The sequence below is a fragment of the Microtus oregoni genome, unplaced genomic scaffold (genome assembly GCF_018167655.1).
Source record: "Microtus oregoni isolate MIOR12 unplaced genomic scaffold, Mior012 000060F_ref0000265, whole genome shotgun sequence".
Classification (NCBI taxonomy): domain Eukaryota; kingdom Metazoa; phylum Chordata; class Mammalia; order Rodentia; family Cricetidae; genus Microtus; species Microtus oregoni.
In genome coordinates, this window is record NW_024543870.1 from 4568494 (window position 1) to 4580346 (window position 11853).

The 11853-nt window shown below is 44.1% G+C and overlaps 1 protein-coding gene across 3 annotated transcripts; it reads right to left on the minus strand.

Moving 5' to 3' along the window:
* Positions 1-1525: 1525 nt before the first annotated feature.
* Positions 1526-11238, minus strand: Fkbp7 (FKBP prolyl isomerase 7). 3 transcript variants are annotated; one of them, XM_041639841.1, is made up of 4 exons: positions 10931-11238; positions 9648-9799; positions 6143-6273; positions 1526-1725 (listed from the first exon to the last, which is right to left on the minus strand). In XM_041639841.1, the coding sequence occupies exons 1-4, from the start codon at positions 11134-11136 to the stop codon at positions 1564-1566; spliced, it is 651 nt and encodes a 216-aa protein (XP_041495775.1). In that variant the 5' UTR covers positions 11137-11238; the 3' UTR covers positions 1526-1563. The 3 variants fall into 3 exon arrangements, with proteins under 3 accessions (XP_041495775.1, XP_041495774.1, XP_041495776.1); XM_041639840.1 differs by having other exon boundaries at positions 6143-6276; XM_041639842.1 differs by lacking the exons at positions 9648-9799; positions 10931-11238 and adding an exon at positions 7945-8055 and having other exon boundaries at positions 6143-6276.
* Between the last annotated feature and the right edge of the window lie 615 nt (positions 11239-11853).

Sequence of the window (11853 nt, forward strand, 5' to 3'; positions counted from 1 at the left end):
ATGTTCCAGCGCCCTTCCTTTTGCAACGTGGTCCAGCATCTCTTCTCTCCTCTCAACAAGTTGGACCACATTAATGCTTTGACCACAACTCAGAACTGGAATAGCAAGGTGTCTTAGGGTTTCTATTGCTGTGGAGAGACACCATGACCACGGCAGCTCTTAAAAGGAAGACAGTTAACTGGGGTGGCTCACTTTCAGTTGCAGAGGTTCAGCCCATTATCATCATGGTGTTGGGGGGGGGCACGATGGTGTGCAGGCAGACACGGTGCTGGCTACATACTGATCAGAAGGCAACAGGAAGTGGACTGTGACTCTGAGCGAAGTTCAAGTCAAAGAAACCTCAAAGCCTGCTCCCCCCCCCACACCTTTCCTTCAACAAGGCCACACCTCCCAATGGCACCACTCCCTATGAGCTTCATGGGGGCCAATTACACTCAAACTACCACACAAGATACCTCGTTTGTAGCAAAAAAGTTTAACTTTTTAAAAAGTTAAATTTTTAAAAATTTTAATGCATTCCAGTTTGTAACCGTCATTTGCCATTAAGAATGCTGGAGTGGAGTGGTAAGAGATAGAGAAAGGCAACCGCAACCCAAGACATGCTATGATACTAATTTAAAATTATGGGCCAAACTTAATGGATGGGTGGGGTGGGGACAATAAGGGATGCTGGCGAGATCATTCAGCTCTGTCACAAAGGACCGTGGTTTGATTTCCAGGACCCACTTCGTATAGCTCACAACAGTCTGCAACTCCAGCTCCCGGGAGTTACAGCCTCTGGCCTCCATAGACACCTCTATTCATGCGTCTGCACGTGCTTGTGCACACGCTTGCCCGTGCGCACATGCGTGAGCACACACACACTAAATACTTTTTAAAAAGCTATACATGGTAGACAGTGAGAAGAAACATGGAAGAGTAATAATACACTTATAGTAGCGCTTGAGGAAGAAGAGTCTGGTACAGGTGATGAGCTTTAGTTTGGCCAAATTCCCAAGGCCAGAAGCTCACACCAAAAAGTACAGACTGCTGAAATTCTTCATGCATCCGAGTTATGCACAACTGACTTCTTCCTGCATGGACCTCAAAGGAAGACTTCGTACCATGCTTTTATATCCTACTATCTATAAAACATCACAAAATGCATAAATAAAAAAGCTATTGCTTCCTGGTCTCTTGAGTATTCTTAGGAATATGGGGCATTTTAGGAATTAAAATCTTGGATCTTCAGGATCTTTTCGTACCTCTCCTCACTGTTACTAAGAGCCGAGAAGCACTTAGAGTATTCATCCACGCCCTGAAGGAGGGTGTCACCCACTGGGATACAGGCCCATTCCCTGGTGCTACAATTTATGTTCACAGGAGAAAATAACAGGGGATACAATCACACCTACCCCAGAGTTAGATTTGCAAAACAGCTTCACATTATCACACCAAAATTATGTTTATTAAAGGAAACTAATATCTTTTCATAAGGGAAAACAGGCAACCACAACATGGAGAAAAGTGACCTTTTTTTTTTTTAAAGCAAAGTGCAGTAATTTACTAACAAAGAAGTAAAATTTATAGCTCATCGTGTTGGTGCACATTGTATTCCTTGGGAGAAATGAAGCCATCTCCGTTGTGGTCATTTTTCTTAAAGATATCTTCCAAAACTGCCTTCTGATAGGACTTGTCCCGGGGCTTTTCATCTTTCTCAAAGTCCTTCTGCAAGTAAAGCTCGATCTGGAGGGCCAGACGAGAATGTTGTTAATAACGAAACCTGCACAAATGTCTGGTAACTTTGAGAAATGATTATAGTAATGAATAAGCATATCGAGTGATAGAACAATTTTAAGTCATTTATCTGATGGCTTACAGGGGAGCACTCGAGGACCACGGCGGACGCATGGCGGTCGGAGGACAACTGATGGACGTTGGTTCTCTCTTTCCACCATGTGGAATCCTGGGGACTGAACTTAGGTCACCAGGCTTAGAGCAAGAGCTATAGTCACCTGGAAATCCTGCCAGCCCTTTAATATTTTTAAAGGTATTTCAGCTGGGTGATGGTGGTGCACGCCTTTAATCCCAGCGCTCGGGAAACAGAGGTAGGCTCTAAGTTTGAGGCCAGCCTGGTCTACGGAGCTAGTTCCAGGACAGTTAGGGCTGTTACACAGAGAAACCCGCTTTCAAAAGACCAAAAAAAAAAAAAAAAAAAAGAAAGAAAGAAAAAAACATTTTAAGGTTTGGTTTGGAGACACCTTTGAAACAAGGTCTGACTGGCCTGGAACTCACTATTGTAGCCCTGGCTAGCCTGGAACTCACTGTGTAGCCCTGGCTAGCCTGGAACTCACTGTGTAGACCAGGCTGACCTTGAACTCACAGAGATCTGCTCGCTTCTGCTTCCCAAGAGCTGGGATTAAAGGCATGAGCCACCAGGCTCAGCCCAGGAATTTTTTCGTTTTTAACTTTTGAAGCGATTTCTGAAGAGAAATGGGTGTTCAAATTAGCTGTCCCTGGGGTTGTAGATTGGTAGCACTAGCCACACCAATCTGTATTACTATATATTACTTCCTGAAACGAAATACTTTCTAATAATCCACTGTTCATTTTAGGAAAGGCGAGCACAGTCTTATGGACTCCTATTATTTGATAAAATCTCATTAGTGTTTTTGTCTCTGGAACTAATGAATCTACTGCATCATCAAGCTAATCTTCAGACATTCTCCAGTGTTGCCTGCTTGTGTTTGCAGCACCGGACATTTCTCTAAGCAAGCATGCAGTGAAGCGCTGTCCTATTAGCCACATGCAACGTCTGCGGGTGGCTATGGTAACCTGAGACGTGTGCCTGTAAGTGTAAGTCACACACCAGACTTGGGCGATCCTAACTAAAAGCACACCTCACTGATGCTGGAGGTTTCATGCTGAAATGGTGCTATTTATACCGAGTTAAGCTAAGTTTAAAAAAAAAAGCAAAACAAAACTCCCCACCCACCCCCATTCCCTTATTTCGAGACAACACCATCTCTCACTGTGTTGTCCAGGCTGGTCTCAATTTATATGCCCAATCCATTCTTCAGCTCCCTTAGAAGCTGGGACTATGGCTAGACATCACTATGGTCAACTTGGTTTTGCTTCTTAAAATGTGTACACCGCATAATTTAAAGATATCTACGTGACAACTGTTTTTCCCTAGGAAAATGCTGATTTATGCTAAGGAAAGCATAGTCTACCGAGCTGGAGACAATGTTCTGCAAGTCTGGGCCATTTGAGAGGCAAGAGAGGCAAGTTTTGAAAGGTGGAGTTGAATTAGTGGGCCTTGCAGCAGGTTCTCAGACATGACTCTGATCCAATATGAAGGGAGGAACATTTTTTCCCCTTTCGGCTGAGACTTAGCAATCCTATGTAAGTATAAAGCGTTTTAAACAGCCTCAAACATTCTGCATTTTCCAAATCAAAACTATCTTTTCATAACTAATTATGGCGTTCAAAAGCTACTCTTTTTCTATACGGTGTGTGTAAAGATACAAGGCGGTGGGCAAGAACACAGCTTCTAATTTTTCTTAGATTATTTTATTAATGCTTTTGTGCCTGCAGCACCCAGAGAGACCAGAAGAGGGCATCAGAACCCCTGGAGCTGGAGTGACTGGTCTGATGCAAGCAGATGTGGGAGGTAACTCTGGTCCTCTGTCAAGAGCAGGGAGCACTCAATTGCTGAGCCATCTCTCCAGCCCCAAGACTTTAATTTGTGTCAGTGATGGGCTCTACACTCCTTTCATTTTGTAATTTAATACTATACCCCACTCCCACCTTACTTAACCTGAAGAAACAATCAATTAAGAAAGGAAGTTTCTGTTAGTTCATGTTTCAGATCTGGGCTTCCAAATGTATCTACTACATGGTCTGCAACAAAGCATCCAACCTTCTGAACACTAGGAATACCATCTGTCAAAGGAGAGAAGTGTCTATACCATAGGACTGTGACATCAGGGTCCACGTCAACAGACGATAACTAAATTGTTATAACTGGGCAAAAAAGCATTCTTACCCATCCAGGGACAGTGTAGCTGAGACCCAGCAAGATGCCTGGGAAACTGTAGTGAAGCTGAGTGTATTTTGGATCGCCTCTACTTTTATTTCCCAGAAAAGAACTGGAGACACCCTAATGTCTAGGGGCGTTCATAGTCCAGAAGGAACCTCCGGGTGTGGCTGAAGTAAGCCATGGACAGCATGTGCACAGGCTGCTTCCCAGGGTGCCATGTGACCCCTTTGCTGCTGGTAGGGCGGTGAGGAGTCAGGAGAAGTAACACTGAAGACAGTTCCCCTCTAGAGACCCTGTGAAGGCCTGGTGTGTGCTGGCAGAAACTAGAGTCACCCGGGAAGAGGAAACCTCAGTTGAGGAACTGCCTCCATCAGGCTGGCCTGGAGCAAGTCTGTGGGGTATTTTCTTGATTAATGATTGACGTGGGAGGGCTCAGCTCACAGTGGGCAGTAGTCCTGGGGTGTAGCACACAGCAGGTAGAGCAAGCCATTGGGATGAAGCCAGTAAGCAGTATTCCCCTGTTGTCTCTGCTTCAGTTCCAGCCTTCAGGTCCCTGCCCTGGCTTCACTCAAGGGACTAAGACTTAGGATATGAAAGCCCAATAAGGCCTTTCTTCCCTGAGTTGCTTTTGGCTGTGGTCTTTATCAGAAAAGGAAAAAGCAAGGTGAGCCACCTGGCAGATAGGCCTCTCTCCCTCCTGGCCAGTGGAGGAGCCTCAAGGAAGGACTTATTATTTATGAGGCTCCTGGAGGAGGAACTAGAGTTGTGTGGCAAGAGGGTTGGAGGGGGAGAGGAAGAAGAATGGAGAATGGAGACTGGAGATGGAGATGTAGCTTAGGGGCTAGTGCTTGCCTAGAATGACCTTGTTCTAAATCCAATCCTCTCCCCCAAAAAGAAAGAAAATAGGAAAAGAAGCAAAGGCTTAGCAGCTAGGGCTTGTTCTTGTAATTCTAGCCCTTGGAAGAGGTAGGAGAATTCCCACGAGTTCAAGACCAGCCTATACAAATCACAGTTCCAGTACAGCTTGGGACTAGAATGAGACCTTATCTCAACCCTGAAGTGCCTGAAATAGAAAATGAACTATTTGAAATCAAGGCCCCCCCCCCCCGCCTCATTACCTACCAAGGTGATGTTATGTTTCTAATCACCTCTGAACGAAGGAGGAAGACGGCCAAGTTAAGCGTAGACTGTGGGACTAGACAAGGCACTGTGGGCTTCCCTGAAACATTCAAGATGGTGGTACCTGGAAGGTAGGGAGTACCCAAGACTCAAAGCACAGAGCCAGACAGCCGGGCTGCAATCCCGGGTTTGTCATCGCAGCTAAGTACTCAACATGCTCCCTAGCATCTCCCCATCTACAAGAGAGGACAGAAGGGATTGTCACCTACGCTTTCCTGAAGACTAGATGCATTCACGCACTTATGTGCTTAGAATGGTATCTGGGACCAAGAAAGTGTGAAGAACACGTATCATTATTACAAATATTCATTAGTTGATCTATAGGAGGTGGACTTTTAGCTGATGATTACCAATTTCTTAGCCTACTCAGTTCAAAGTCTTGCTAGCTCTACATAATCTCATCTACATCAGAGTCCAGAGGGACAAGTCCATACAGTACTGTTGGAAAGAAGTCTGTCTCTCTAGTGTAGCTGCCGGAAGAGCCATGGGTAGCTTGGGATTTTTCTTGATTGATTGATTTGCCAGTACTAGTAATTGAAACCAGGGCCTTATGGATATTCGGGCAAGAACTCTACTAATGAGCCATATGCCCAGACCCTTTTGCACTTTTTGAGACAGTGTGTTAGTAAGTTACCCAGAATACCCTTGAATTCTTTGTAGCCCAGGCTGTCCTTTGCGGTATTATTTTCTTATGTCGGGCTTGGGAATAACTGAGGCTACCGGCCTGCATCATGAGGCCTCACACTAGGACTTTCTTGGCCTTCCTATATACAGAGAAAAGGGAAAGGACATTTTCTTCTCTGAGGTCGGAATTTCCAGCAAGCAGCTCTACTAAAGCAATCAGAGTCAACACTAGCGAACACTAAGGAGTATCTTCGACACAAGTGCCTTTGACTTATAATGGAAAAACAGCTCAAACTGCACACCCGAAGTTTGAATTACCTCGGCTTTAGAGAGTTGCCTGTCGTTGTCCGTGTCTATCTGCTTAAACGTTTCAATGCTCCGTGGTCCTTTGGTCACAGCGTAAAGTTCAATCTCAAACATCAGTGTTGCGTTGGGTGGGATCTTGCCTTCTGCTAAGGGTTTAAATTTTAACAGTTTGACTTACTGAAAAATGGCTTTCAGAGATTCATTCAGTGGTCACATGAGTATCAGGGTTTTAGAGCTTAGAAGTACTGCTTTCAAACTATTAAGTTTAGTATAAAAAATTTCAGGTTTTATCTATTTTGTCCCCTTTTTATAAAAACATTTTGGGAACCCCCCCCCCCCCCCCCCCCCCCCGTATATTTGAAACTAGGTCAGTCCAAAGGCCCTTCTGGACCAGTTTCCTGGTTAAGTTACAATAAATAAAGATTTTGTTACTATATCTTGATCATCCTATATGATGATATAGACAGAGACATGGTATAGGGAAGAAATGTATGGTGGGAAGAAACCCACCAAAGTTGGGCTGGTGAACAGACTCAGTGGCACCTGCTGCCAAGCCTGATGACCTGAGTTCAATACCTGGAACCCAGACGGTGCAAAGATAGAACTGACGCCTCCCACAAACTGTCCTCTGACCTCTGACCCGCTGAGGTTCATGCTTTGTCCGTATATAAATAAATGAAATTAGGCAGAGAGCTGGGTGGTGGTGGCACACACCTTTAATCCCGGCTCCCAGGAGGCAGAGGCAGGCAGATCTCTATTTGAGGCCAGCCTGGTCTATAGAGTGAGTTCCAGGACAGTCAAGGTTACACAGAAAAATCTGGCTCAGAAAACCAACAACCAATCAAACAAAACAAAATAGGAAAACAAAAAAAAAAAGAAGAAGAAGAAGAAAAAGAGATTCCAAAGTATAATCTCTAAGAAAATGATTTTATAAAGTAATCCAGGAGCATAAGTAAAACAAATATCAACTAGCTTTTAAAATTTATAGACAGGAAAAAGTTAAATGCAGTAACAAAAGTCCAGAAGCAGTTTTACACAGATATTTCTAATAATAAATATTTTTAAATGAAATTGAATAGTTTTAATAAAGTTTATCTGTTAGCTGATGCAGCTGGTGAATTTAGCAAGATGAGGCTATATCAGATTAATATTTCATAGGGTTGCCAAGATGCAGTAAGTAGCTGAGTATGTTTCCAGGGCCTTATAGGTCATGTGATATAGGACATATACACATGTATCTGCTAAATGAAAGTCTTTGAAAGTAGCTAAGTTTGTTCAGCAAAAGAAACAGCAATGTCTTTAATGGTTAAGTAGATGATTCTTGCTAAAATACTTCTATCACCCAAACAGGAAAAGGCAGAAGTTAAAGCCCAAAGCAGTGCACTTTCCAAAGCTGGAACACAGAAGAATCTGCCCACCAGCAGGCGCCTGTTGTCAAAGTCCCGACCTAATATTCTACAAAATACCTGACTTTGAAGGACAGAAAAATGACAGTAATTAAGACAGACTCGAAGCACAAGTTCCCTGTGTTATTCTGCTGCTGCTGCTGGAAGCAGAGCCTGAGAGGCAAGTGAGCTAACCCACACCACTGAGCTCCTCGAAGCCCACACTCAAATTTCCCAAGAAAAAAGTACCACAGATGCATGGGAAGTTCCTAAACAAGTCTATGATAAATGCAGAAAATGTTGCTAATTAGGTTTTTTCTACAAAAAATATTAAAGCTAAAAAAAGGAGATAGATGTGCATTGCAATAGAATTACATTTATAGAGGTAGAGAGAAGAGGTAGGAGTTAATGCAAAGAATATATACATACCACAGAGACCGTTAATTAAAGCTCTAGAAAGCCACATGCACTTCAAGACATGCAGGGGTGTTCCGTGACACGAGTCAAGGACATTTTGCCAGAAGAAAAGCTTCTTCAAGCATCACCTAAAATGAAGTCATAACTACTGTTATGTTTTAATAGACACGTACGTGAAGCTCATAGTGAGCAAGACCTGTAAAGAGCCAGCCAGTCAACATGCTAGCGTTCCTGCCCTTACCCCTAACTGAGGAGCTATGGACAGCTGATGGGTTCTGGGGAGGGAGAGTCAATTCTCTGTCCCCGGTAGGTTGACCATGCTGCAGTGGATGGTCCCACAACCATGAGTATTTGGACAACACAAATTTAATCCGGCAGGAGATCTCTCTCTCACTGTGTGTGTGAGTGAGTGTGTGTGTTGTGTGAATGACTGACAGTTGGGAGGGAGTAAAGAGGTGAAGTGGAGTGGATCTTAGAGGAATTAGGGGAAAACAGTGTGGGGGTGAATGTTATCAAAATATATTGTGTACCTACATAAAACTCTCAAAGAAAAGAATTAATAAAAATATTTTTAAAAAGCTTATGTAATAGCCAGGTGACAGTGGTGCACACCTTTAATTTCAGCACTTGGGAGGTAGAGGCAAGAGGAGCTCTGTGAGTTCGAGGCCAGCCTGGTCTACAGAGTGAGTTCCAGACCAGCTAGAGCTACACATAATCAAGAAGATTTTGGTAAATTTCTTTAAGCTATTGTAATACAGGTATAGCAACAGGTAACCACAGTCCAAAGTATGTATTTTTTCAGGCCTCACTTTTCTTATAAGTAAAATAAATGTGTCAGTGAGATTGCTTAGATGTTTACTGGAGACTCCTCAAAGGCAGTGAGAATGTCTATTTCCCTGCAGAAAGGATATAGTTTGTTGGTAGTTTGGGAAGCTGGGCAGTCCTTCTTACCCAAGCATAAACCAGTTTTGGTAAATGATAAATTAGCCATTTGCTGTAGGATAATGGGTCTAGGCCCATTGAAGATGGATGTGGATACTCTGAGGGTAAGCGGGATGTTGACGAGACAACTCAGGAACTGAGGAAAGAGACTGAAGGGCAAACTTGACCTACATTGTTTTGTTTAGAAAAAAAACAACTCACCACTTTTTGAAGATAGTATTGCATTTAAATTATCTTCAATTTTCTTTCTTTCTCAGGCTCCTATGCATGTACACACACACACACACACACACACACACACACACACACTGCTTATAAAAGTATGATGCCGTGGGAGGCTGTCTTTTTTCTTTTTCTTTTGTAGTGCAGTGCCAGGATGAAATCAGGTGGTGGGGGCAAGCCCTCTCCCACCACGAGTCACACACCAGGCCCTAGGAACTATTCTGATAGGAGCAAATGATTGACAGAAGGCAGTGAGCATGAAGCTATAGCGATCTGGAACCATCTCTTTGGGAATGTCAGGTCTGACTAGCTCGAAGCACTCACTCTCCTTGATCTCACTTGGGGCAGCAGTCTTCTGCTGAGAAACAGGGGCAAGGGGGATTACCTCTTCAAGACTCAGTCAACGGCTTCAAAGATGCCATGACTCTACCAGGAGACAGGGGGATGCCAAAATCGCCCTTTGGAAACCGACTGCTAATTAGGTATTAGAGAGTCCAAATAGGGGGCGTTGACAGGGGTTTCAAACAAGGGGAGCAGGCAAAGGTTCTTACCGTAACCTTCTTTTCCATAAGCAAACGAGGGAGGTATAATCACTTTTCTCTTCTCTCCAGGGCACATGTCCATCATTGCGATGTCTAGCCCCTTTATGACATGCCCAACGCCAAGAACAAACCATTTCGGGTGGCCTTCATCTTGTGTCCGACTGCAAGAAACCATACTTGGTACTTAAATGAGCAGAGGTCATGAAAGAAAGTTTGGTTTTTATTTAAAATTGGAGTCTCTGTTCCCGTGTTCGCATTCTTCCGTAAGTCCGTCCTTTGTGGTGTTAGCAGAAAGGATCGCTGGAAGTCATTCAATTTCTGTCCTACTGTCATCCTTACAAAAACTACCCAATAGGGGCTGGAGAGATGGCTCAGCGGTTAAGAGCACTGACTGCTCTTCCAGAGGACCCGGGTTCGATTCCCAGCACCCACATGGCAGCTCACAACTGTCTGAAAATGTAGTTCCACGAGATCTGACACCTTCACACCAACGAACATAATAAAGTTAAATAAATTAATAAATAAAAAAAACCCAAAAAAACAAAAACTACCCAATAGTCAAAGTTTTAAACGGGTCTCCTGCCTCTAACTAGCTGCATGGCTTGAACAAAACTCATTTAATTTCTCTGGGTTTCTTCCCAAAACCGAAGAGGCAGGCTGAGCTCCAGATTTCATTTTAAGGACTGAAAGTAACATCTCGTTAAATTTCTCTTCTAAATAGAAAGAATAAGTTTCCCTCTAAATTGGAAAGAATTGCTTTCTCCAGGCCTGTCTTTGGAGGGTGCCCTGTCTTTGGAAGGCACAGCTAAAGAAAGGGTACCCAATCAGACCCTAATAGAGATGGGAGAGCCAAGTGGGTGAAATCTCCAGGGATTCTGCCAGAAAATGACCCCCTGAAGACCAGAACAAAATGCGCTAGCTTCTAATACATTCTGTTTGGAAAGAGAATTCAGCTCTGGGTAAACAAAGTATGACTATCCTTTCGAGTAGCCTTGATTTAGCTGTAGGGGTCCCAAGGACAGTGGCGGTGGTCAGTAGGATGCCCGCGATGTAGTGGGTCTGCCGTCAATTTACCAAGCTAACATTTTCAACAATTAAAAGCATTCAGTTTTTTTAGGTACTATCTTCTAATCTAAATTGGCATATTGACTTAATTTACTGTTAAAAAAAAACAATCAAAACAGAAAACCCAAAACACAAACAAAAACCCTTAAAACAGAAGCATCAGTTGGCTTCTGGCTGGTGGCATGGAGTGTATCGACTGAGCTTGAACTGCACGGAGCATCTCCTACCTGCAGTAGAATTTGGAGCCATCTTTAGCCAAGTAGCCGTCGTAATGGGCATTTAGCAAGTCTCCTTTCCTGCTTGTTTTGGAGCAGTTTTCTGGACGATGCAGAACCTCTATTTTCACTTCCTCTGTGTCTTCTTTCGTTTGTCCCTGAGCGTTGGAACAGCCACACAGGCTGAGGAAAACCGCTAGTCTGACTAGGAAATGCATGGTTCCTAAAGCAGGACCCTCCGGCCTAGTGTGAGCCCTGTAGTGTGTCCAAGGGAGTGTGGCTCCCCCGTAGGACCGAATTCGGACGCGTGGCAGGCATTGTCCTACGTCACAAAGGTCCAAGGCAGGACTCCGCGAGGCTCCGCCCCCTCTGGCGGCCAGCTGCCTTCTGCCAGCCTGGAGCGTGTTCCCGGTGCCGGGTACACCGCTGATTGTACTAGGGCTAGCATAGCATACCCCGCCGCTTCACCCCGCTAAGCCCTCATTCACTAAAGGTGTCTTCCTCCTTCAGCAGTCAGGCCCGCGTTTCCTGAAATAAAACTGGCATCATGGTGGTCATTTCTAGATATTTAGGAGACACTGAAAATTCTATGGCCTCCACTTGATGATCTGATCTCGCCTCCCGATCACTGCCTCCTCCGACTGATGGCTTGATTTTTAAATGATAAATTGAGCCATTTGGTCATAGCGAGAAAACAGAAAGATTACATAGTTGTGGGTCCTAAAATTGAGTATTTTAAAAAAATATTAAAAAGTTGGGCCAAGAAATTGATACTAAATGCCCACAGTCCACGGTGGGGGTGTACTAGTCGAAATATGGCTGTTATTTCTAGGCGCAGAAGGATTTTAAGGCCCCCACGGGTTTGGCAGCCACAGCCGTGGCCGGCATTCTTGGAAGAAACTGATTGTTGGTTCGCTGCTGTTCTCAGGATACTT

Excerpts from the sequence above, each read along its gene's own strand:
- Fkbp7 (XM_041639840.1), bottom strand. The coding sequence starts at position 11,136 with ATGCATTTCCTAGTCAGACTAGCGGTTTTCCTCAGCCTGTGTGGCTGT. Across the intron at positions 9,800-10,930 it reads GGCTCCAAATTCTACTGCAG|TCGGACACAAGATGAAGGCC; the intron begins GTAGGAGATGCT and ends GGTTTCTTGCAG. Across the intron at positions 1,726-6,142 it reads GGCAACTCTCTAAAGCCGAG|ATCGAGCTTTACTTGCAGAA; the intron begins GTAATTCAAACT and ends CTGGCCCTCCAG.